The sequence below is a fragment of the Mesoplodon bidens genome (assembly GCF_964165515.1).
Source record: "Mesoplodon bidens genome assembly, chromosome: 3".
In the NCBI taxonomy this organism is placed as follows: domain Eukaryota; kingdom Metazoa; phylum Chordata; class Mammalia; order Artiodactyla; family Ziphiidae; genus Mesoplodon; species Mesoplodon bidens.
The window spans coordinates 90,712,739-90,738,764 of record NC_138178.1 but is presented as its reverse complement, the minus strand read 5'-3'; the positions used below and the strand labels follow the sequence as shown (position 1 = coordinate 90,738,764).

At 53.6% G+C, this 26,026-nt stretch overlaps 1 protein-coding gene across 6 annotated transcripts; it reads right to left on the bottom strand.

The window, feature by feature from the left end:
* Positions 1 to 860: 860 nt before the first annotated feature.
* On the bottom strand, positions 861 to 20,556 carry SHF (Src homology 2 domain containing F). Of its 6 annotated transcripts, none has more exons than XM_081227645.1 (7): positions 20,033 to 20,556; positions 11,257 to 11,398; positions 8,457 to 8,666; positions 6,894 to 7,034; positions 5,444 to 5,615; positions 5,182 to 5,301; positions 861 to 1,662 (listed from the first exon to the last, which is right to left on the bottom strand). In XM_081227645.1, exons 1-7 carry the CDS (start codon positions 20,528 to 20,530, stop codon positions 1,476 to 1,478), a joined length of 1,470 nt encoding a protein of 489 aa, XP_081083771.1. In that variant the 5' UTR covers positions 20,531 to 20,556; the 3' UTR covers positions 861 to 1,475. The 6 variants fall into 6 exon arrangements, with proteins under 6 accessions (XP_081083771.1, XP_081083772.1, XP_081083774.1 ...); XM_081227647.1 differs by lacking the exon at positions 861 to 1,662 and adding an exon at positions 3,602 to 3,820 and having other exon boundaries at positions 5,178 to 5,301; XM_081227646.1 differs by lacking the exon at positions 6,894 to 7,034.
* Between the last annotated feature and the right edge of the window lie 5,470 nt (positions 20,557 to 26,026).

Here is a 26,026-nt window from a genome sequence, read left to right as displayed (position 1 = left end):
TCGGTTCTGGAGGAGGCTCTCAGGCTGCCCTCCTTGGGCAACCGTCCCGAGGGTGTTAGTTCAGCCGGTCATCGGGGAGCTTCTGTTCAGCTTGCCCGTGGGAGCTGGAGGGCGGGCCTGGAGTGGTTTGACAGCAGCTCCGCCTGGCGGCCCAGTGGTATTCCCCAGGGACTGGGCCCCAGGCCTCGGCGGGTTCCAGCTGCGGGCGCGGGCTGGGGGGCCGCCAGGGCCGCGGTTGGTGTGGCCCCTCGGGTAGAGGCGCGGCCAGCAGGGGGCGCGCGCGGGCGGCCCCTCCAGGCGCCGCAGCCACGAGGGAGATACGGGCCCGGGTTGGCCGGCTGCAGGTCTCGGGGCCGGACCCATCGGCCCGGGGCCGCGGGTGGCGCGGCAGGCCCCCGCTTCCTCTGGAAAGGAAACGTAGTCGGCCCGCCAGCTTTCCCGCCTCCGCCGGCGCGCGGCTTCCGCGTGGCAGGGGCGCCCCGCTCCCTCCCGCCTGGCGCGCTGCCTCTTTGTCTCTCCGTGGCTCCCCTCCTCCCAGACAAATGGCTGTAGGCAGGAAATTAGATGCGCTCTCTGGGAGCCGCGCTTGTCGGGGCTGCGGGGGGGGGGGGGCGGCGCCGCGCGGCAGGCCGGCTCTGGTGCCCGGAGCCGGGGCGGGGGCGGGGGGGGGATGTTTTGACATCTCGTCAAAGGAAGGAACTTGATGCTTCGAAAGTGCTTTTCACAGCCGCCTGTGTCCTCTCCAGAGCTGATTTATAAACAGGATCTGTGCTCGCTCAACTCCCTCCCCCGTCAGCCGGAGTGGGGGTGGGGGTGGGGTGGGAGGGGGAGGGAGGGAGCTGCGGCGCTGGAGGCGCGGAAGCGGCTGTGCCTGGCAGGACTGGGTTTATTTATTGCCTCTGGCCCGGAGCCGGGGCGGCCCCGGGCTCCCTCCGGCCCAGCCCTTCCCCTCCTTCCCCACCCCCAGTGTCTCCACCCAGGGGTCTGTCTTCCCGAAGCGCCCCGCACCAGACTCCGGGCGGAGCCCGCCAGTGGTTTGGGGGTGGAGGCGGAGAGGTGGTTAGAGTACCCGAGGGCCCGAGTCCAGCTCCATTCCCAATCCACCCCTCCACCCCTGGGTAAAGAGGATGGCGGGGAGGAGGTCGCCACCTCTGCCCTAGGGGCAGAAAGGGGCTGGAGCTGTCTATCTTAAACTCCTCAGGAGATCAGCGATTCTGAAATCCCTTCCTCCTGGAGCTATCCTTTCTCCCCAGGGAGTCCTCTATCCTCAGCTCCAGACCACCTCTTACTCCAAGGCTCCAGTAGTCCTTCTTCCCTTTAGAATAAATTAAGGAATCTCCAGCTGCCACTCGATTCCAGGGAGAGGGCCAAGAAAGGTTTGAGAGATCATGTGGCCCAGGAAGGGCCACAGCCCTCAGCCAGGGGATGAGCACAGGGCTGGGTCCAGATCTGTCACAACGCCCCGGGCCTCACACCTACAGAGTCCGGATGGCCACGGGGTAGAGCAGGGACATGTGCTCGGCCCCCTTAATGGGCAGCTTGCGGCTGGCGTAGTGGTGCACGATTTCAGGGACGCTGCTGAAGGGCGGGCTGTTCTGGCCCAGCACATACTTGTGTTCCTTGGTCCGGGACAGCTTCATGTGCATGAAGCCCTGACTGCTCCTGGGAAGAGGAGGGGAGACCCTGGTGAGTGGGGCCCTCTCCGGTCGTCGTTACCACCCCACCACCCGCTGCAAACATGGTTGTTCCAAGCCAGCTGAGAGTGGAGGCAACTAGGGAAGGTGGAGGTCAGTCCAGGAAGCAGGGAGGGGATGTAGGGGATTTTGTAAGTAGGCAGCAGTAGGTACTGGCTTTGTGGTGAGGGCACTGGCTGTGCCAAGAATGTGTGGGTGGTGAGTGTACAGGGTGTGTGCAGGTGGAAACAAGCTATCAGCACCACCCCCCAACCCTGGGATCCAGTCGCTCCTGCCTCAGCCTATGCACCCCCCCAGCCTATGCGACCAGGGCCAGTTTACCCCATAGTTCTGAAGCCAGAAATGGGAGGCAGGGAAATGCAGGTAGGCGTATGGAGTGGGGAGTAGTGGGGGAGCTCCTGGTGCCTCGTGAACACACAGACACCCTTGGCAGGACAGTGGGTGGACGCATGCGACAACCAACCAGGCGAATCTTGGTTGGGGCTCTCTTGTAGAGACTAGGGGAGAGAGGGAGCTGGACATCACCCCAAATCTGGGAATACTCAGCTGCCTTGTCCTGGGGACATCCCTTCACCCTCCTGCTAACTGGGCCTTGGGCCAATCCCCCAGCTCATCTATCCAGCTCTGCTGCCTGGGATGACATCATCTGTGAGGCTGCAGCTCCATCCCCTCCCTCGGAGAGGACATGCTCCACTGCCTCTCCCATCTCCCCACCACAATCCAGGAAATCAGCATCAGTGCCCAGCCCTGCCCACAAGACAGGGACCCTGCTGCTCAGAGCTCTGGCCGGCTCCCAGCAAGAACGTTTGTTCCAACTACCACAGGCCTGGTCGGCCAGGCCCCAGGTCTGAAACTCCAGACAGGCAATGGGGAAACCATGCTTGGGAGAGCCCTGAGGCCCGAGTACTTGTTTCTGCTGGTCAGAGCCTACTTGGGGACAAGGGCCGGGCTCAGAAGCTGGTGTGGGAGGTAGGACTGGGGGAGGGGGCTGCCGCCTCGTGAGGTTTGCCACCCTTGAGAGGTGAGGCTGGCAAACCCCCTCACTTGCTTCCCCTGTCTGTGTACAAAGAGGGCTCTGACTGGTCCCATTTCACTAGGGCCACAAGTGAGAAAGCACAGAGAGTGGGGAGACTAAAGAGGAAAGGGATGGGAGGAAAAAAACAGGCCCTTAACACCATCCTTCCCTCCCCCCACCCCAGGGTACAGTTCCCTAAAGCCTGGGCGTGTGTGTCAGGGTGTGGGACCATCCTTCATTTGCAGGGCTGAGATAACGGCTGAAGTTGACAGTGACCATGCAGGCCCTGGGGAAAAGAGCAAAGGGCCTGAGGAATACGTACAGCCCCCTGGGGCAGTAGAGAGGGGAGGCAGTGAGTGGTTGCCCTCCCCTGTCTGCCCTATGCCAAAACCCAGGCCCAAGGCTATGGGCATCAGGGTAGGCCCAGTGCTCCCACAGTTTGGGGACAGCCCCCTCCCCACAGTCCACTTGACAGAATCCCCTCTCCTGAAAACTGTACATTGTATCTTCTCCTTCAGGGACAGATATGGCCAAGAAGGGCAACAAGTGGCCAGAGAACTGAGTTGGCAGCTGAGCGCTCAGCCTCCACACCTGGATAACTGACCTTCTGGGACGAAGTCCCAAGGGTCCATTAAGACACAGCAGAGCCCTTGCCTGACCCTCAGGGAACTGAGGTGGGACTAGCTGGGCCGCAGGGCTAGGGCTGGCACGGCTTTTGGAGGAAGCTGTTTAATTACCAGTGAAAGCCCTTCCATTACAGAGAGAAGAGAAACCATAATTGTATTTCAGAGAAACCATTTATATGTAAACGAGGCTCTGGCAGACAGATGCTGGCAGGGCCTGATCAGCCTGGGCTGGAGCGGTGCCCAGGCTGGCCTCCCCTTTTCACTCCTCAGGATATGGCAGGGCCCAGGCTCTGCTCTGCTCTGCTCGGGAGCCAGACCCCGATGTCTCCTCTTGCCTTGAACCATACCAAACTTGATGGGGGGTGGAACTGTGTAATGGAACAGTGTGGTTCTTGGAGTTGGCCTGAGCTGGGTTCAGATCCTGCTCTGGGCACTTTATTAGCTGGTGGCCTTGAGCAAGTCACATACCTCTTGGAATCGATTTTCTTTCGATAAAAAAGAGATTGATCTTGCAGGACAGTAGCTGGTTTGGAGATGGTATGTATGCTGCTTGGCACATAGTAGATGCTCTATGAATCTTAACTATAATTTTTAAAGCAATACACATTCTGAAGTTATGTAGATCAAATTTTTGACAAATGAGTTTTTCCTAAATGCTCCTTTGATGTTATAATTTGCAGACTCCCCCAGCATAAGAGGTGGAAGAAACCTAAGAGGTATCCATTGACATATTTTGCAAAGGTAGAAACCGAGGTCCAGCGGGGTTAAGTGATTTGCTTAAGGTCACACAGCTAGTTTTATTAAAACCAAAAATGAAATTCAGGTTATCTGACTATAATCTGGCATTTTTTCCATTATCTTTTAGTGAAGTTGAATAATTATCCTCCAGTGTATCTGTTTAATACTCCCAAATTTTCATATATTGGGTATGTCTGAAGTGGGGTATACCTGTACTCTAATGCCCCCTAGAAAATGTGATAGGAAGTGGTATAGATGCCCCTGTAATGATGGGGGATGTGACTGGACACAGCACTCTGACAGGCTGCTATGTGGGGTGCAGGTTCTACCAGGCAGAACTCCTAGGTACCGAGGAGAGGACTAGCCATCCTGCCAGTAGAACCTGGGAGGCTGATGCTGGTCTCTCTGTATCTGTGCCCGGACTGGAAGGCTAAGGAGGAGGAGGAGCCCTGCCTCCCCTGCCTCTTCCAGGACCGTTTAAAGCCCAGTTGTCAGCCGCTAGCACCCAGACCTTCTGCCCTCTCCTTCAGAGTGAACAAGAACAGCTTTGTGTCCACTGCTCCATCCTCCTCCCAGCACCCAGCCTCCATCTCACCCTGTTGAGTCCCACAGGCAAAGTTCCTATCTCCTCGCCTGTACTTGTAGAACATCTTGGGCTTCCGTTAATAATGATGATAGTGATAATTCATTAAGCACTTAGCACTATGCTAAGTGCTTATTTCATTTAATCCTTCCCTGTAAGTCAGATATGATTATTCCCCCATTTTATATGGAAACTGAGGCCCAGAGAGGTTAAGGGGGCCCCAGGCCACTAGAGCTAGAAAGTGACAGAACCCTTCTAAGCTGCACTCTATAGCTTGACTGCTTCCCCCAATGGACTCTGCGCTCCTTGGGAGCCGGGGCTGAGCCTCAGACGTCTCCAGATGCCCAGGGCTTGGCACAGAGTCGGCACATGTTCACAGGGGATGAAGTTCTCCCCAGCCTGGCTGGGCAGGAGAGATACTGGAGACGACTCCTGTCCTGCTGCTTATCCCCCCACCAACTCCCCTTGGAGTCATCCTGACAGGCTCACTCTGCCTAAAGCCACCAGCCAGCAGGCCCCACTCACTTGAGGGACAGGGAGAAGTCGTTCTTGCTGGTCTCACTGTTGCGCACCAGGTAGCTGGCCTCTTTGCACAGCCGGAGCAGGTTCTCGGCATCTGTTCGACTGATGGCCCCGTGGTACCAGCTGAGGACAAGAGAGAGGAAGGGGGGCATCTCTGCTGGGTCCCTCGCTGTCCAGGCCCACCCATTCTGGGTGTCCCCTGCAGGCAAGCCGGTGCCAGGAGGGGAAGGGAGGGGAGAGTCCCCAGCTGGACACAGACACTCACACCTGGTTTTCCAGAGGCAGTGCTGGGTCTGTCCACTCCCCCAGGGGGCTGCTGGGCTCCACGCTTAGGGACTTGGCTGACTTGGGGTTCCCTGCAGAGAGTCGGGGAGGGAGCCGCCCCTTCTCCTCCCGGCCAGGTGACAGGCAGCTCTTCTCAGATCCTTCAAATTGGGCTGTGGGGGACATACCAGTCATAGACTCTGAGGACCCTAGAGATAGAGCCCTATAGACTAGCCAGTGCCCCATCCCCATTTCCAGCCAAAAGGGGACAAAGGAATGTTCTGGAAGGGTGGGGCGTGCTCATGAGCCTGACCAGCTCTAGGGACAGTATCCTAGGTCCATCCCTGGGTGGGGTGGGGGCAGGGGCGGGGCTCAGCTCTCCTGTGCCACGGGGCCTCCCAGTCCCCACACCGTGGCAGGAGAGGGGAGACAGCAACACGAGAAACCACTTAAGCTCCTCCCTCTGGAGGAGCTGACTGTCTTCCCTTATTCCATCCCCCTCAGGGTGGCTTCAGTGCTGATAATATTGTTCCTTTCTCCTCCTCAAGAGTTCATTACTGTTCTCCAAATCACCCTGCCAAGCCGTTCTGTAGAAATGACTTATCGATCTGAGAACAATTATCTGACTCCCCTTGGTGCCATCCTGACAGGCTAATCCTGCCCAAAGCCGCCAGCCAGCCCGCCCCTCCCTCGCCCCCAAGGTCGCGGCCCACAGGCTCCCCTCCCCCACCCACAGAAGCCCAGCAGAGGCAGCTCTGGCCTCCCAGACTGGGACAGGCATGACGGCCGAGCCTGTGCAGGGAGGACTGAAGCCAGTGGGCCAAACGGGCACGAGCACGCATGCACAGATGACAGAGACCCTCCTTCAGGCTGTATTTACAAAACACCCACTCACACCCACGCACAAATGTACAAACAGGTGCTCATGCCCGTGTGCGTGTGCACAGATGCAAGCACATCCCTGGCTGCCCATTCTGGGTAAAACTGGAAGTAGAAGTGTTCAGTGTCTTTTTTCACCCCATTTGGGCTCTTTTTCCCTCCGTGTAGCACTTTCAAGCCCTCGTTGTCTTTCCAGTCACCAGATACAAAGGTCAAACGTTTCCTTTAAGGAGTTAGATGCTTCCTGTGCTAGCATCGCCCCTGCCTCAGGCGTTGTCTGCACTGCTGAGGGATCTGGTCAGGCAGAGCTCTGCCCAAAAGACTGAATTCAGAATAATGCATTTTTATGGCATGGGGGGAAAGATTTGGAAGGGGCCTCCCTCAAGAGATACCTTCCCCACCCCTTTAGGGGAGGGAGGAACGTGTACTTTGTCCCTTCCATCTTCTTCCAGGGCAAGAGGGATTCCTCCTGGGTTCTCTGAACTCTGCCCCACCTCTCTGCTCCTCCAATCCACAGGGCCTGAGGGCTGAGAGGACACATCACCCTGGCCAGAAGCCCCCAAAGGACCCACCGCTGCCATCCTCCAGGCTGGACTCAAGGAGGGGTGAGGCTGGACCGGAGATGTCCCTGTCCCCGTCGGGAAGGGAGGGGCTGCTGTCCAGCTGTCCCACCGGTGGAGGCCAAGGTAGGTCTTTGATGACCTTAATGTCAACTGGAGCCAGTAGCAGCAGGGAGAAGAGAGACAGACAGGGACAGAGACAGAGACAGAGAGAGGCAGAGATTGAGACACCAAAACCCAGAGCCAGGACACAGGACAGCCTAGAAAGGAGGAGGGTCAGAGCAGAGGCAGGGGCGGCTTCTGAAGGAAGAAGAGGACCCTCAGAGGACTGGGCAGAGCCACACTGACCGCACCATGGTGGGTGGGAGGCTCCAGGAGGAAACAGCCGGACACAGGGTCTTGCTCTGCCAGCCCCACAGGTCCCCTTTGTTTGACCTCTCACAAGCCTCCAGGGCCCAAAGGGCCCAGGCAGGGAGGAAAAGCAGGACCAGGAGCTGCCCATACTCCCCAGCACCGTACCTGGACACCCACACAGCATCCTGGCACGCCCCACCTTGCCTCCCTTCCCCCTTTCGCCTGCAGCCTGGGAACTCATGGGCAGAGACTGAGACAGCCCAGCCTCAGGCTGTCAGGAAAACTCAGAAGCTGGAGCAGATGTTTTATTGAAATTTACCCACCAAACCCTCAATCCTGAGCCTTGACAATTAGGAGAGCCATGCCACTGGCGGCTGCAGGACTGCTAACAGGTTTCCTAATGAGGAACATAGATTTTCCCATTAAGCAATTCAAACAGTATTGATTCTCCAAGGAGACTTCGGGAGATAAACGGCCCATCCTCAACGGTGCACGCTTTAAGGGAAACAAATTAGGAACCTGTGGTTTCCCAGTGTGGCTGCCGGGGTGGGGAGGACAGAGTGGAGAGCCGAGTCCAGCTCCAGGATGAGCTCCTTGCTCAAGGAGGGCTGAGGAGGACATGGGAGTAGGAATGAGGTCTAACGGCACTGAAGTCCTTTATGTTCTCACTGAACAAGGCTCTTGTACCAGGCTCTTGTATCACCCACTCAGGCCCTCTCTATGTTGGACTCCGGGCCTGGGATGGACACTGGGGTGCTTGGTACAGGAGAAACCTGATGATTTCTCCCTCTCCCCACTGGTTCCTGCTCCTGAGAAATACCCTTGGGGCTAGGCTATACACACAGTGGGTTTTCACTGTCTGGAGTGTTAAATGCTTTCCTTTGTTACGTGTAAGTATTTAACATATGCCACAAGTTTTATCATTTTGTTTGGAATTTCTTTATTTTTAAGTATACCCTGCCTCCCAAAAGATGGAAGTGGCCCAAGCCTCTTGGCCTCTGAGAGGTGGTGATGCAGGGAGTCATCCCCGACCCTGCACACAGTTCTGTGTCCACACCGCCCAACTCACCACTCTCCATGGTGCAACTCAACTGCACTTCCCTTGAGCCCAGCTCCTGCCCCACCCCCACCCCCACCCCCAGCCCACTCCTCCCATCCCCCTTGAGCCTGGAAAGCTGCTCAGAGGCCCCAGCAGACCTGCCCTCTCCACCCAGGACTCACCTGCAAAGGCTTTGGAAATCCGCTCCTTCTTCCACTCCCAGGGCTGGTCATACTCCTCAGGGGGCCTCTCATCATCCTCTGGCAGGCGGGACTCCCGGGGCCAGGAGGCCCCCTCACCTTCCGGGGTGGCCCCCTCCTCTTCCTCTGGCTCATAGGGCGTGTCATACAGGGGCAAGGGCTGAGCTGCTGTCTCCTTGGAGCCCCGGATCTCTGCCAGGGCAAGGCAGGAGGGGAGGTGTGAGCAGTCCTGGCTGCCTGGCTCAGCGCCCCCGGCAGCATTCCCCAGCTACAAGCCTTCAGAGGAGATGCTGGCTCTGGGGGGAGCCCAGTGGCCACACATCTGGGGTCCCTCACCCTCAGAACACCTCTAGGGTTCCAAAAGCATGGGACCCAACAGAGGCAGGGGCAGAGAAGCACCAGAGTGAAAGACAGAAAAAAGATCCTGCGATGGCCAACAAGGGCTGGGGAGCTGAGGCTTACACATTTAGGAAACTGAGGCATGGTCCATCTCCTTGCTACTCAGATCCATTTATTTCCTTGTGTCCCAAGTTATGTCATTTCGCATTCAGAATATCCTTCTTTGTTGCTCAGGTACTGCTGACCACCCCCTCCTTGAAACTGTACCCTTTGGACAAGTCATTTTCATGGACTGTCCTCCTCTCCCATCACCCCTGTTTGGTCTCTTTCCCTGGATCCTCTCTTGGTCTCTGTCCGCCAGGGCCAAATCTTATTCATTTCTCCCTGCCCTCACTCTCCAGTCTCATGGCACCCTTTGCATCTATATGTTTCCAACTGCCATAAAAATGTTTCACTTTGATGTTTCAAACTCACTGCTTTCCCGAAAAATTCTTCTAGTCTGTTCTGTGATCCTCATTTGGGGATCACTGACCCAGTGGAAATCTGATAAAAGCTATGGAGCTACTCCCCAGAAAAACGTGTGAATTTTCACATACAATTCCACAGCACTCATGGACCTCCTGGAGGTCTACACCCTTCTGATCTAAACACAGTGGCCGCCCTCTCACTTTCTCCATTTCTGTCTACTACACTGCTCTCCTTGGTCCTGGCCCTCCTTCATTCTCTGAATCCCATGTGTTCAGTGCCAATACCTGATGACTCTCCCCCTCAACTCTCCACGTCTAGATTACTGCTAGGGTGAACCTCCAGTCTACAGGCTCATGTTTCAGGGGCTCCATGGAATGACACTCCCTACTGCTGTCTGCTCCCTCACCCACCTCTCCCAGGGAGGGAGAACAGCTTATCTGATTGGCCAATGGAAGCTTCCTTTCTTTCCCAGATCTGCCTACTTGCAGAGAGAGAACATTCTGGTTCTTTCTCCTCCTGCCCCGGTGCAGGGGCCTATAGCTGTCTTTGAGTTGCCCAAGCCTGAGTAGGCAAGCTTAATTCTGTGGCGAAGTATTCTTAGCTATGTCATTCTGGTGACATAGCTAAGTAATGTTCTCCAATCAGCTTTATCAGTAATAAAGCTGGCATTGCTATCTCCATCTATCTGTTTCCTTAATCCTATTCCTCAGTTATTTCCAAGCTCAGAGGGGAAGAAAGGGGTGTTAATTATTGGTCCCTTAAAGCCTCAACAATTTCCACGATAGCCTACTAACTCATCTTTCTTATTTTTTAATTAATTAATTAATTTATTTATTTATTGGCTGCGTTGGGTCATTGTTGCCGCATGCGGGCTTTCTCTAGTTGCGGTGAGTGGTGGCTACTCTTCGTTGCAGTTCGCGGGCTTCTCATTGCAGTGGCTTCTCTTGTTGCAGAGCACAGGCTCTAGGTGCATGGGCTTCAGTAGTTGTGGCTCACGGGCTCTAGAGCGCAGGCTCTGTAGTTGTGGCGCGCGGGCTTAGTTGCTCCGCAGCATGTGGGATCTTCCCAGACGAGGGCTCGAACCTGTGTCCCCTGAATTGGCAGGCAGGTTCTTAACCACTGCGCCACCAGGGAAGCCCCCTAACTCATCTTTCTGATGCCCAGTTCTTCTAGTGTGTTCTGTACCCCAAAGCCTCAGTAATCCTCTAAAAATGCCATATTCATCCTGTTCCTTTCTTGCTCAAGAATCCATAATGGCTCCCCTCCCATTTTTGGAGCAAGTCCAAATGCCTCATTTGAGCCTTCAAGACCTGTACTACCCCTCTTGGCCTCTCTCATTTTAGCTCTCCTGTATGCCCAGCACTAAGATATCTGCCCCTGAACAAACCTTCCTCTCATCCTTCCCTGGGGCCTTGGCTTACACTGATTCACCCCTGTCCTCCTCTCTGATCACCCACATTGTTCCCTTTCCCTGGATGCTTTCTTGACCTCTGTTCCCCAGGGCCAGGTCTCATTCACTTCTCCCTGCCCTCACTCCTTGAACTGCTTGCCCAATATCATGTGCAGTGCATCTGCATTTCTAGTCATGTGTTTCCAATTGCCATAGATGTTCGCTTCCAGGTCCCATCATTTCAGACCCATCACCTTCCCTAAAGCTAGTGATTCTCTTCTTGGGATCAGTGACCCCCAGCCCACACCACTAGCTCCCAAATGCTTCTGTTGTCTGCCCTTTGGTTGTATGGCCTTCTCTAGCACCTCACGTCTCAGGCACCACAAGTCCCAGCTTCTTCTCCAAAATGACTATCTTGAAGGCAATGGCCACCCTCCCCAAAGACCCAGCAAAGGCTTTCTCCATATTTTCTAGGGACCAAGGAATCAGTCCTTAGACTTGTGGGTCCCAGAGCCTGTTCTACAGATACTCAGGCCTCAGGGAGCAACCCCCCACCCCACCCCCACCCCTAACTCCATCACTCACCGGCCATCATCTTTTGGGCCTCATAGGGCTCCATGTAACCGTCATTCTCGGGGACCTTCTCTGGGGCTCCTGAAGCTCCTATTGGGCCTTCACCAGTCTCCTGAACATCAAATGGATCCGCATAGTCTTCTAGAATTGCTAACTTTGGGAAGAGAGTGAGGGGAGCAAGCTTCAGATGTCTGAGAGACAGCTCTGCTTCTCCCCAGGATGCTCTGTCCATGGGAGCAAGAGTCCTGGGCAGGCTGCCCAGGAGCTTGGATGGGGAGAAGCTCTGGCTCTTCCTTTGCAGGGGTCCCCACTAGGCTGCCAAGAGAATGGTACATCTTTCTTTTCTGTTAATTTTGTGCCTCTGGCCCATTCCCTAGGCTAAATGGACAGGATGAGGCTCTGGACTTTAATGCCTGCCTCAGTCAGGGTCCAGGCAGGACCAGAGCCTATACCAGGTGGCCTAACAGAGGGAATTAATTCAGAGACCTGGTTATAAAGGTGCTGGAGTTCAAAGAATAAGCAGGGAACAGTAAGCAACTGGGGGATTAGCTTGGTCCATGCCTAGCACTGCATTCCCAGATGCTAAATAAGTATTTGCTGACCATCAAGGAAGGTACTGACTTTATGCCACAGTTCGCTGGTTTATCCTCACAACATCCTTCACAATGTCATGTGGGAATTATTATCCCCATTTTAAGGAAATGGAGGCTCAGGGCAGGTAGGGAACAACATGCCCAAGTCCATTCCACATAAGTGGAGAAACCAGGATGGAACCTGTGCCCTTTGTGCAAAATCATGCTGCCAACCTGCTACCACTGGGCATCTTGGCTGTCCTGGGAGAGAGACCACCTTAGGATAGCCCTGAGAAAGCCAGGGTTTGGGCTCTGCTGAAATCCCCCAGGCTCTTGGAGGACAGGGACAGGAAAGGCCTGGTCTTGGCCCTCCCCATCCCAGGGTGCAAGCCGCACACCCTGCAGAGGAGCTTAAGGTGCTCGGGGCGGGGTGCAGCTGAGGACAATAGAGCCTTTCTCCAAGCTAGGCACAGGCTTGGGGGGACCTGCCGAGGCAGAGACAGAGCACGGCCCGCGGCGCGCTAACTGCACCTCGGGGCGGGAGAGCACCGCACACCGGGTTGCCAGGCGTTGACAAGAGGTAGCTCCGGGGCCTGCAGCATGGGGAAGGGGCCACTCCTGCCTCTCGCCTATTCTCGGTCTAGGCTTTGGTTCTGGTCCAGATCAGGACTGTGGGAGACAGTTGTGCAGGGAGGCTGTGGGGATGATGACCGCCTGTCCTGGGTTACAGGACCTGGGACCCCTAGCAAGGCGGAAATGGAGAAAGAAAACTTCCCACCTCAGAGACCCCTTCTGCATGTTCCTTGAACCCCCACTGGCCCCTCTAGGGGTCTCAAGAGTGTCCCAACAGCTCCTACCATCTCATCCATCGGTTCTTCAGCTCCTACTCGTTTCACCTTGTTCCAGTCAAGACCCCCAGCTCCTTTACCTCCCTTGAATCTCTGCCTGCTTCTGAGAAGACCACCATCTCAGATCATCCCATCACCTCCACCAGAGCATCCACTGGCCTGGGGCTCTTTGTCACTTCTGTCCCTCCAGCTCCAGTAAGCACCTGGTTCACAGTGGGCACTAGAAAAATGTTTCTGCTAGATCACTGCCTATTTCCCCTTACAGCCCCCCTCTGCGAGTCCTCCTTCCTGCAGGAAGTGCAGAAAAGGAATCCACTCCTACCCCGAGCTGCTTCACCCCAGGCCAACGGGCACCCACAGTCTCACCCACTTGACCAAGGGGCTCTGGAGCCAGCCCATTGGGTACCCACCCAGGTTGGCACCCAGCCTTGCACTCATATGTGGCAGCTACTTAACAGTAACTGAATCAACAAATGTGCTATCCTTAAACCTTGCAGTGGCTCTCCAGTGCCAGAAGAACAAGTCCAAAGTTAAAGGGATTTAAAGATTCCACTTTGCTCTTTGGGTTCTCTCTACCCACCCTAGGTTACTTTGTTACCTGAAAGCTCTATAATCTCTTTCTTATCTCAAAGGCTTTCCCTTTACCTGGATCAGATTATTTTTCTTTAGAAAGCCTTCCATTCTCCCTCCAGGTCTGTTTAGGGCCTCTGTGCTGGGCTATCAACACACTGTGTAGAAAATACTTGTTTTATTATCTGTCTTCCTGCAGACTGTGAACTTCCTGAGGGCAGGAACCACGTTCATTGCTAAATTCCCAATACCTAAAAGTGCTCAGTAAATATTTGTTAAATCAGTTCATATAAAAGAGGAAGGAAGAATGGACAAAGGAAGCACTTTTCCTTGTTCATTCAGGGGAGGAGGAAGCATGAATCTGGCTGGGGAGTCAAACACGGGGTATGAGTCCCTGGAAGCTGCTCAATAAGCAGAAGCACCTGGCCCAAGCCCCAGGCCTCCCTCTCCAACTCCACAGAGCCCCCCTTGCCTTCCCTTAGCAAGCCCAGTCAGAGCTGCAGGCAGCACCCTTCCCACTGGAGTCCTGGGCCAGTGCCAGGAGCTGCGACCCCTCCTGGCAGCTCAGGGCCCGTGGGCACCCAGGTGGCAGCTCTGTGGGCAGCTCAATGGCTCCTCTGTTCCATTCCTGGCTCCACACCCTGCTCCAGGAAGCCCTGGCCTCCCCCCTGGGCTGGGGCACCTAGAGAAGCCACCCACGGGGCCGGGGTCAGGAGCAGCAGCAGAGACGCCTGCTGGGAAGGACGGGCACCTGACCTGGACATACAGGACGTGTCAGAGACCAGACCTGCTTTCCCAGTGGCTTCTAGGTCATGTGAAGAGGCAAAACTGCTCAGTGTGGGGAAGCTGCCCCTGTAGGCTTCTGACACCTTTGCTCTATCATGATTTACTTTGTTTATGGGCCCTCTACCTGACTCTGCCGTGCTCACTGTTGTATACGGCATCCATCACAGGGCCTGGCACACAGTAGGTGCTCAGTGCGCATGTACTGGGTGCTCAGAAGGCCGCCTTCTACCCAGACTCCATCTTCTGGAGTGACAGACTCTCAGATCTCAATTCATCTAACTCTGACCGACCAGCAGGGGCTGTAGGAGCAGCCTGTCAGGAGAATCCACATTTGATAGGGATCAAAGCCTTTGGCTCAAGGGCAGAAGGAAGGAACTGGCAGGGGAGGCACCTAAAGCCAGGGCTGATATTTAGGCAAATCCTCTGGTACGCTGTTGAAATGCTGAAATATTTCCAAACTAGTAGGTAAGTAGCTCTGCCCAGAGGGCCCTGTGGCTCCCTCCACTCCTGCAGGAGGGTGGCAGGGTGCCTCCAGGACCCTGGTCTTGTGCCTGTTCAATTGGGCAGTGCTCCTCCCAAAGCAGCTGCCAGGACTTGCCTCTCCTTCCTGCCCAGGCCTCTCCTGAGGTAGCCGGCAGGCCCACGATCTGGTTGAACCCTCCACTCTGCAGCTGGGCCCTGCTACGAGTTTTTGACCCCACCTCTGGGGCTTTTGAGGCCAGGGGAGCAAAGGAGACATGTGTCACAGGATTTGGGCTCTGCAAAGTACCCGAAGTCTACCACTGTCCCTTTTCTCCATTTCTTTAGTTTATATTTAATGTCTGGAAGTCTCTGGTTTTTTAATCTGTAGAATGGGGATGGTATTAGCACCTACCTCATAGGACTGGGTAGAGGGCAATGAATGTAAAAAGTCCTTGGCCCAGAGGTTGGCAAGGAGTCAGTGCTCAATAAATGTTTGCCCTGATGATAATCTTTTATTCAGGCATTAAGACCCCAGAGTTCAGGTGCTTGTCTAGGGTGCACAGCTTGCAGTAGCAGAGACAAGAAAGACAGAGACCCAGGTCTCCTGATTCTCATTGCCTTGCCACAGATTTTCCAGAAAAACTGGGAAATGTAGCATCTTCTCTCCTCTATTTGTAGATTTAAAATACACCTTAGCATGTTAAAGGCTCTGAGAAGTCCGGCAACCAAAAGACTAACTTAATTTTGTTTAATTCAGCATTTCTCCAAACTATTTAACCATGAAATCCCTTTTCCACTGAAAGTCTGTCAGTCTGGGAAATGGTGTACTATTGATGTTTACCTTGCTCAGAATTGAACTTTTTGCACCTTCTGTTCCCACTTACTAGAATGCCCTTCCCAATTTTATCTGCCAGGGAAACTCCTTCACGTGAAACAAATTTATTATCCTTTTCTAATAACAAAGCAATGCCATGCTTGTAAAACATTCATCACAGACATGCAATTGATGCTACCAAACCTTTTAAGACCCTTATAAGGTATGTCCGAGGCCACTTTGGGATTGGGTGGCAAGTGCTGGCCTTCAGCATTCAGGAAATGGCAAACTCGGCACAGAATGCAATCCTCATTCCTTCCTTAAGAGCCTCCTTCCCCTGGTTCATTAGCAAATGCTCAGTGGATACTTCCTCTCTCTGCAGGCCTCCTCTCAGCAGGTGCAAAGGTCCCGTGCAAAGGTCCCATACACGGTGCTGGCAGCCAGTCTGTTGTCAGGCTGCCCAGCTGGGAACCTCAGCTCTCTAACTAGCTGTGACACCATGCAAGCATGACTCAACATTGCTGTGCTTCAGTCTCCCTTTTCGTAATGCTGGAATAACAGACTTGTCCTCATAGGGTTGTTGTAAGGATCAACTGGTCTAATACACATCAGCTGCTTCAAATGGTACTAGATACAAGGTGGAGGCTCAGTAAATGTCCACAATTATATTATTAAATACAAAGGACAAATTCCTGGATCCTCCAAGAGCTCACAGTGACAGACACAAAACAAGTTCCCAAAAAGTGAAGCACCTTGAGGTGCTATGAAGCCACACGGCTGAGCCCCAGGCTCTGCAAGCCCCACAGGCTCACTGTATGCAGGGTTTGGGCCCCACCTCCACTCTCATATCATATCACACTGGTTCTCCAGGGCAACAGGAATAGGCTGCAGGTAGCCCTCCAAGTCCCGGGCCCCAGCCAGCTGCTCCATCCAGGGTCACAGGGTCCTGGCTGTTCCTGGCTCCCAAAGGGTGGAGCACCAGGGCTGCAGTATCACTGAGTCACTGCCCAAGCCAACAAGCCGCAGTTGTCTTCCAGAGGGAGGGAGTGCTGCAGCACGAGGAGGCAGCAGTGGATAGAGTGGACAGGCCTGTGGGCCTCAGCCCTCCTCGAAGCACCAACGGCAGTGGCACCAACAACAGCACAGGCCACAAAGTTCAGATCCCTTGACCGGAACCCTCCTCCTTTCCTCCATCAGGAGACCCAAGGACACGTGTGAGATAAACGAATCACACCTCTAGACTCTGCGCAAGTCATACGAAAGAAAATTAAAGCAAACAAGGAAACAAACTCAAAAAAGGCAAGGACTCGGTCTTCTAGGTGGTGAGTCTCTTTCAGCGCTTAGGCCAGTGTCACTTAACGATACTCAAACACTCAACACTGGCCAGGGAGGGCCCCTACCTGCCCTCCTAATCCCAGGGCAGGCATGTCTTGTTCATCTTCTGACACCCAGAATGTATCCTTCACTTTCTTCTTCCAGCCTGTCTGTTGATTCGTTTCCAAACTTGGGCCCAGAGGATCCAAGTCCATGTGAAAACCATCTATGAGGTACAGTATCTATTCTTCAAAGTTCTTAATATTTCGGGCCCTGTGAACACCAGTGAGAATCTGAGAGCTGTGAACCTTTTCCCAGAAAAATGCTCATGCCCCCAAATATGTGCACAGTATTTCTGGAGGTTCATGAACCCTAGAAGCCCCTCTGTGAGCTAAGAACAAGAACCCTAGTTTCAATTCATACAGGGTGCTTGACTGTCTTAGTATTCACATCACCTCTCTCTCTCTGTTTTGCTCTCTCACTCTCTCATTCTCTGTCTCTGTCTCTCTCTTTCACACATGTATCTTGGCATGATGGAGGCAAAGGACACACTGTGCAGATGGTCAGAGGCAACTCAAAGCTTCATCCAATCAGGGCCCCTCTCCCATCCCCATCCCCCTTTCCTAATTAGATCAGGTTTTTCCTGTTGAAGGTCTGAGAAAAGGGAGCAAAGCAAGGGAAGGCACAGCTCTCTAGTCCCTCTGCCAGGGCATAGCCTGATGGCCAGACAGGGCCCAGTACCAAGAGGGAGTCTTCCTGCAGCCAGATGGTGAGGCCCTGCCTGCCTGCTGCTCCCACACCTGCCCTGCCAGGCCTGCCCAGATGGCCAACCTTGCACCCCTGCCAACTGCAGCCGTGGGTCTCAGGGTGGGCCAGCGGCCAGAGCCCTGCACGGGGAGAAGGCTAATGGTCCTGAGCCCCCAGGCCTCTCAGGGTCCTGTCTGAGGCCTATTCTCTCCAGCCCCTACATCCACTGGGCTCATTCCCCTTCAACTTCTCTGGCTCAATCACAGAAGCATTTGCACCCATTTCATCAAACCTCATGATCCAGCTCAGAGGGTTGTGACCCACCCAGCACCAGCTGCTGGACTGCAGAAGGAGAGAAGTGAGCCAGCCCAAGGCAAAACCTGGTCCCCAGCCTCATCTCACCTCAGGAAGAGACTCAAAAGCAGCAAGCCAAGAGGACCTGCAGGGCTAAGCGGAGGGGGAACTGAGACTAAGGAGAAAGCAGCCACACAGGACAGGAACACCAGCTCAGCGGGGCCTCGGGGGCCAGGCCGGCTCACCATCCAGAAGGTACAATCCTGTGTGAGTTCTGCAGGCAGGTGCTGACACTTGGGTTTAGGCTAAGGGGCTCAGGTACCTAGTCTGGGCTCTTCCTAAGATGATCCAAACTCCACTCCTGAAGAGGTGGAGCCACTCTCTCTGAATGGTGGGAGGCCCCAGGTCAGCATCCCTGCCCCTGGGCCAGCTCAGATGGCATACTGGGTCTTTCCCACACACTCATTAAACCACAGAATTGTGTGGCTCCTAGGAAATCCTGCTGGATTTCATTCCTGTCCCTGCAGCTGACAAAGGAGTCAGATACCTCTTAGCCCCCAAGGTCTGAGCAGCCCACAGATCTCAGGGACGACCCAGGGAGAGGCATGGATGCCCTTGGTGAGAAGAGGCTGTGGGTTTCTGCATGGTTGTGTGGGCACAGCCCCTTCCTTGGGGTCTCTGTGGGGAAGTGTACAAGGGGGACTTTAGTTAGGGGAGTCTCTGACCCTCAGGTCACCCTAGCAGTGGAGAGTCACCACTCAGGATCTATTGATATTTATGCACCACCCCTCTTGATGCCAAACTCTGTGTCAGGCACTTGGGAGACACAATATGAGGATAAGGTCCTTGTCCTGGAGGAGCCCACGGCTTGGTGGGCAGCCTGTTATGCCATTCCAAGACGATACAGAGAGGAGGAGGGCCAGGGACAGTTCAGGCCCACATGCCAGCAGGCAGTGGTCAGGGAGGAGGAGACTAACTGATCAATAGTAAGAACAAAGCCTAATGCTTCCTCTGCCTCACTGCCACCACCACCATCGGGGAAAATTAGGAAGAGGAGCCTAAGGACATGTGAAGAAAGCATAGGCTCCTTCTGCAGGCAAACAGTCCTGGCCCAGGATGGGTAGCCATGCCCCATGGCAGGAACTAGGGGAAAAATAATTCACATTCCTGAGGCTTCTGCTCTGACCCTGACACATCTCTCTTACCCAAGAATCAGGCAGAACAGTGGCGCGCTCTCAGCTGAAAGCCTCAGTCCTGGAGCCAACAGATTCAGACAGCAACTTTGCTCTCCAATCAAAGAAAACTGTTCTCTGCTGAGGAGAGGGGAGTAAACCCCAGAGCGAGCTCCCAGGGGTAAGTGAAGAGGGACAATAGAGCTAGGGCAGCCCACCGAGTCATCGTCCTAGAATTTAGGACTACAGGGACCTGGGGATGACTTTCAGCTGTCAGGGAGGGATAAGGCCGCGCTGAGGTTGGGCAGGGGGTGTCTTCTCTGCCAGGGGCCTTTGAGCCACAGTGGATGTTCTTGGAAAGAGTGAATGCCCAGCCCGCCTCTCTACCCCAAGCCTGCAGATCCACAAAAAGATCTAGCCACCCTCAGAAGGGACCCGGGGAGCAGGAGGCCAAGAGGAGAGGAGGAGTGGGCTCAGTTGCTTAGCCCCTTCTGGGCAACAGGTTCTGAGCACTGACTGTCCGCATACCTGGGGGGATAAGGGAAGGAGTGCAGGAGTGGGCCTGCCTGGACCTCAGTGGTCAGCATCCTTGGTGAAGAGCTGCATACTGCCTGTTCTGGCTTCCTGAGAACAACGGTCCACCCGGCTCCAGTCCCACTGGGTAAGGCAAAGGCCAGCTCTTGCCGTGTGCACAGGGAGAAACCCAGCCTTCACCTCCTTCCTGGGGCTTCAGCACCTCCAAGGATGCTTGGGCTTTTTTAACAGGAGAAGGAGTGGAGCTTTGTGCTGGCTCTGCCCTGAGGGGGAGGGGTCAGAGATCAAAGGGCAGTGAGCTGCTGCTCCCAGAGGATTGAAAGACCATAAACTGGGGAGAAACGGGCTCAAATCCCGTTAGAAAAAAGGCTCCCCGATTAGGCTCCGGGGTCTGCGATGAGGAGAGCAGGGCTGGGAGGGGGAGGGTCACTAGTTCAGGGGCTATAATGGAAAGAGGCAGAGTTTGGGGCGCACGTCCCAAATTAGAAGGTCGAGAATCTGAACAAAGGTGGATGAAGGCTCCGAGCCCCGGGGTCAGGGACTAAGATCGTGTCCGCCAGGAACCGTGACACCAAGGGGCCCGGCCCCGGTCAGGCCACCTTTGTCCCTCTCGAAAGCCCCAGACCTCCGACCACCTCTCCTCCTTGCCACCCCCCCGACCGGCGTGGCACTCACCCTGTCGCTGCTGGCGGGTGGTCCAGAGATCCGTTCCTCGGGAGGAGGCGCTGGGGGTCCAGGGGTCTCGACCCGAATAAGGCGGTGGGGTGGCGAGCCGTGGCGCGGGGGCGGCGTGGGGCCAGGAACGGCAGGGGTGGCTAGAGCAGCGGAGCCGGACGGCGCCCCGGAGTAGGGGTCTTCGAAGTCGCGCTCCCTCTGCAGTCGGTAGGCGGCCAAGATGTCCGGGGGAGGTGCGGGGGGCGCGGCCGGGGAAGGTGCGGGGGGGCGGTAGTCCGGCTCCGGGGGCGCCGGCTTGCCCCCACCTCCGCCGCCGCCCCCCCCGCGGAAGCCCAGGTGCTCCCGGAGCCACTTGGCCACTCCGCCGCTGCCGCCCCCTCCTGGGCCGGTTCCCGCACCTCCGGCGCCCCGGCGCGATCCAGCCGGGCCGCCCCCCGCGCTCCCCTGCGCCCGCGGCCCCGGGCCGGAGCCGGCAGGAGAAGCTCCGCTCAGTAACATGAGGCCAGCCAGACTGAACGTGGGGAGCTCTGTGGCCGGGCAGGGGGCGGGGGCGGGGCGGGGGCGGAGCTCGGCGGGGCGGTGAGAGGGGGCGGGGCTTAGCCGGGCGGCGAGAGGGGGCGGGGCTCGTCAGTAACAAGGGAGGGGCGGGGTTCCGCTACCTAAAGGAGGCGACCTCCCCCCGCCCGGCGGAGAGGAGCGGGCGCGGGTTTCCAGCCTGTGTGGACTCAGAAGTGAAGTGGCGACCCTAGGGCAGGGAATGCGACTCCTGAGGATGGACTGAGGATGAATCCTCCACGGGGCGCACCTGTGCACGTCTGTTCCCCCTCCCCAGCTCCCACCTCGCGCCAAATGCCAAGAGGGGAGTCTTCGGACTCCGGGGTTCCTGGCCCTCCGGCGCCTTCCGCCCCTCCTTTACCCTACCCAAGGCCTCCCAACTGGGAAATAATGTCCTGGGAGGAAAAGCTGGGGTGGTGTGGGGGCGAGACAGGGGCTGTTCTGTAAGATGTGTCTGGAACTACCGGCTCCGGCCTGCTGCCTTGGGAGCCCCACCTACTTCCTCCCATCCAACTGCTCTCTGTGCACATACTCGAACCCACTCAAGGTAGACATCTCACATCACAGACAATCAGCTCCCTAGAGGCACCCACTTCTCCCGAGTGGTTTCCACACACGCCCTCCTCACAGGCAAACAGCCCTTGCATAGACGCCTCCCACCCGGCCCTGATGGCAGCGCACGCATATACACAGAAATCCCTTCAAGTCCCAGGTTGCGTTGCCAATCAGCTTAGTGACAGAATAGAAACAGACAAGTCAATAAATCAAGTCTAGAAACAGTTCCAGTGTTGTCTGTCATAAACCCCTTATCCTCCAGAGGCTCGGATGCTCAAGCATTTTTGTCTGAGAAATAAAACCAATTTCTCCCCAGGAATGTTGTAGCCCTGAGGCCAACACCAACATTTGCTTTTGACTCGGATGGAAAGGTAGCAGCTTCACCTCACCAACATCCCTCTGAGCACTACCTCAGTGTCTCCCTCACCCTTAGGCTCATATCTGTCTTGTGAGGGGGCAAAGAGCCACGTGAGGCCCCACAGGGAAGGGGGCTCAAAGCTGGAGTACAGTAAGATGTGACGGTAAAACTGAGAATACCCTAGGATTCCCAGGACCCCAGGTCTCAAAATATTTGTTGAGTTTCTGCTTTGTGCATATCCTTTGGTGTTATAGGACAGTGCTTTCCAAACTGCAATATGCACACGAATCTCCTGGGGAGTTTGTTAAATTGAAGTTTCTGATACTGTAGGTCTAGCTGGGATGGGGTCCCGTGTAGTTCCAACAGGTTCCCAGGTGATACAGATGCAGCTGGCCCTGCCACCACACTTTGAGTAGCAGGACTGTAGGAGATACTGAAATATCTGATATTGTGTCTGGTTTCATGAGGTATAATAGAGAAAATAACGTGCACATCGTAAAAATGTGCAGCTTAAAAAATTGACTAACAAAGCAAAGCTGGACATAGAGATAATAAATTCTAGAAGAATTGTCCAGTTGATCCATATTGGAGGGTCTCCTCAATCACCAGGTATCTGACAACAATAATTGTGGGCTGTAGCCAGATGTCTGAGGATCAGTGGCAAGATACTCAGTGCCACTGATTCTCACTTTCCTTATATCTGCAAAGGGCATGATGACTGTGGGTGAGGATTAGGGAAAATGATGGATATGAAATGATGGAAATGATGGAACAGGATTTGAAAACTGTAAAGTGCTTACCATGGTAGATGTCACATGAAGCCACATATGTTTAAGACATATGGAGTTAAGCTGCTGACAGCTCAGAAGAATGGAATCAATCAAGTCTACACAAAAGATAGTAGGCTTCATGGAGGGGGTAGACCTGAGCTGGGTAGGATTTGGACAGATGAAGCAAAGGAGTGAAAGATCATTCCAAGCCAGGAGGTCAGCATGAGTTGAGTGAAGGGATTGAGGTGGGAACCAGCCTACCATAAAGAAGGGGTGGGTTCATAGTGAGGAAGGGTAGGAAGTAAAGTCACATGAGGAGGGGGGAGGATAGCATAAGGGTAGAGTTTAAATGATAATTAAAAAGCTATAATACCTTATGTGCACCGTGAACTTACTCTTGTTTTAAACTATCTGTTAATGCACTTTCCTCCCCCACCAGAGTGTGTGCTGCTGGAATCAGGCATTGTTGAGCACCTCATGGGACCAGGAAGCTTGCTAGGAACCAAGGATACAGAGGTGAGGCCCTCTCAGCAAGTCTCCTCTAAGACCTGGGTGGAGTTTGCCAGATCCAAAGTCTTGCAGTTAAGCATGTTAAGCATTGTACCATAGACTCAGGATTCTGAAAGGGAGCCAGGTGTTCCCATCACTTAGAGCAGAGCCTGTCATGTGGCAGGAGCTTAACAAATGTTGAAATGAATAAAGATCATTTCTCTTGTTCGTATTTTTATATAGCTATAATTGTGGTATACACAATTTTATGTCCTTATTTTTTCCACTTAACATTGCACATTTTCCCCATTTTTATTATGTAAGCTTTATTTTCTTCCAATTTTTTTTCAAAATATTTCAAACCTACAGAAAAATTCAAAGAAAGTACAGTGGAAATCTGTATAGCCTTCACCTAGATTCACTACTTTTTAACATTTTGCCACATTTGTTCTATCCCCCCACCCTTTTTTTCCCTTAACCATTTGATGCAAGTTTCAGGTATCATGATACTTCAGCTCTAAATACTTCAGCAGCCATTCCCTAAGAATAAGGAATTATTGCATGGGGCCATTAGACCATTACCATAATAGTATTGTCTATTATGCAGTCTATATTAATTTTTTTCCATTTCCCCCCAAATGTCATATATATATAGTTTGGGTTTTTGTTTGTTTGTTTTTTGTCCTGATTCAGGATTTATCAAGGTTCCTTCCCCCGTTGCACTTGTTTGTTTCTTTAATCTCTTTAAATCTTGAACTGTTCCTCATTTTTTTCTTGCTAGTTTGTTTTTCATGACATTGATCATTCTGAAATGTCCAGGGCAGTTGTCATGTAGAATGTCGCACATTTTGGATTTTTCCATAGTTTCCTCATGATTAGATTCAGGTTAGACATTTTTTATTTTGTTTTTTTGTTGTTGTTGTTTTGTTTTTTTTGTTTTGTTTTTGTTTTGCGGTACGCGGGCCTCTGACTGTTGTGGCCTCTCCCGTTGCGGAGCACAGGCTCCGGACGCGCAGGCTCCGGAGCTTCCATTGATGATCTATGCTTACATTTGTTATTACACTGGGGATCGCAAAATGATGTCTCTAATTGTCATTCTGTATTTGTTTTTTTTTTAATTTTATTTCTTTCTTTCTTTATTTTTGGCTGTGTTGGGTCTTTGTTGCTGCACGCGGGCTTTATCTAGTTGTGGGGAGTGGGGGCTACTCTTCCTTATGGTGCACAAGCTTCTCATTGCGGTGGCTTCGCGGTGGCTTCTCTTGTTGCGGAGCACAGACTCTAGGCGCACAGCCTTCAGTAGTTGTGGCACACGGGCTCAGTAGTTGTGGCTCGCGGGCTCTAGAGCACAGGCTCTGTAGTTGTGGCGCACGGGCTCAGTAGTTGTGGCTCGTGGACTCTAGAGCACGGGCTCAGTAGTTGTGGTGCATGGGCTTAGTTGCTCCGTGGCATGTGGGATCTTCCCAGACCAGGGCTCGAACCCGTGTTCCCTACATTGGCAGGCGGATTCTTAACCACTGCGCCACCAGGGAAGTCCCTGCATTTATTATCTGGCATTCATTTCTGTAAAGAAGAGTTTCCTCTCCTCCTCCTCCCTCCTCACCCCCATCCCCATGGTCTCAAAAAATTTTTTTTAATTTTTTAAAAAAATTCCATGTGATATAATCCATTACCATCATCATTCTGTTTGATGCTCGAAATTGTCCCAAATTGAGCCAGCAGGAGCCCTTTCAAGAGGCTTCTGCATTCTTTTGACTTGGTCTCGCCAATCTTTAAACATTTACTTGCATTCTCACACAAGATGTTCTAGACTCAACTTGTACTTACGCTGTTGCAAAATGTAACCAGTCATTTTTTTAAGGGAGTCTTACTCCTTTTAGTTGGAAATGGTATTTTAAAATTGACTTTGTACTTTAAAAATGGCAATTTAATATCTCATCAAATAAGCATACCTCAGTTTAGCTCATCACTTTATTTGTTGAGCATTTAGGCTATTTCCATTCTCCTCCCTTCTAAATAACTGTAACAGACATCTTTATGCAGATAACTTTTCCAAGTTTAGGATTATTTCCTTTGACAAGATTCCCAAAAGTGGAGTTGTTGGGGCAAAGAGTGTATATTTTTTTCTTACTCTTTTTTTTTTTTTTTTTTTTGCGGTACGCGGGCCTCTCACTGTTGTGGCCTCTCCCGTTGCGGAGCACAGGCTCCAGACGCGCAGGCTCAGCGGCCATGGCTCACGGACCCAGCCACTCCGCGGCATGTGGGATCTTCCCAGACGGGGGCACGAACCCGTGTCCCCTGCATTGGCAGGCGGACTCTCAACCACTGCGCCACCAGGGAAGCCCATCTTACTCTTGATACACGTTATCCATCTGCTCTCATAGAAAGTTTTAAAAGTCAACAACAACTTCTAAATGTTAAGCCCAGTTATTTTGTCTCATTCCTCTTTCTCCTTTGCAGCACCTGAGTCTGCTGACCTCCTTTGTGCTTGCAACTGTCTTCTCCCAAACTTTCCTTAAAATGACACTGTTCTCCTTTCTCTCAAGGCAAATCCTCTCTTCCTCCCTTAACCTCCTAAATTTTCGCATGTTCCAACACCTAGACCTTAGAGCTCACTTTTCTTACTGGGTACTAAGTGGGGTGTCCTCCCTTCTATTTGCTTGACTTTGAATGCCCAGTCCCATCCTGAGCTCCCATTCCTTCTGGTTTTGTCTTCTAAGTCTGGCCCTTGGCTTTGCTCTCCAGCCTTGCCTTGGGTCCATCTCTGTCCACAACCTTGAGAGGACAAACATATCCCAGTATACTCATATATGCACTCTGTTCTTAGAGATTCTGCATGTAAATGGAGCTTCATTTGGGCCGTGTTTTCTATTTGTCTGATATAAAATAACATGGCGGGGGGGACTTCCCCGGTGGTCTGGTGGTTGAGAGTCCACCTTCCAGTGCAGGGGATGAGGGTTCGAGCCCTGGTCGGGAATCTGGGATCCCACATGCTGTGGGGCAACTGAGCCTGCGCTCTAGAGCCTGCGTGCCGCGACTGAGACCTGACGCAGCCAAATAAATAAATTAAAAATATATATTTAAAAAAATAACATGGGGGGCTTCCCTGGTGGCGCAGTGGTTAAGAATCTGCCTGCCAATGCAGGGAACACGGGTTCGAGCCCTGGTCCAGGAAGATCCCACATGCCGCAGAGCAACTAAGCCTGTGAGCCACAACTACTGAAGCCCTCACACCTAGAGCCCGTGCTCCACAACAAGAGAAGCCACTGC

Excerpts from the sequence above, each read along its gene's own strand:
- SHF (XM_081227645.1), bottom strand. The coding sequence starts at position 20,530 with ATGTTACTGAGCGGAGCTTCTCCTGCCGGCTCCGGCCCGGGGCCGCGG. Across the intron at positions 7,035-8,456 it reads GATTTCCAAAGCCTTTGCAG|TTGACATTAAGGTCATCAAA; the intron begins GTGAGTCCTGGG and ends TACTGGCTCCAG. Across the intron at positions 1,663-5,181 it reads GACTTCTCCCTGTCCCTCAA|GAGCAGTCAGGGCTTCATGC; the intron begins GTGAGTGGGGCC and ends TCCTCTTCCCAG.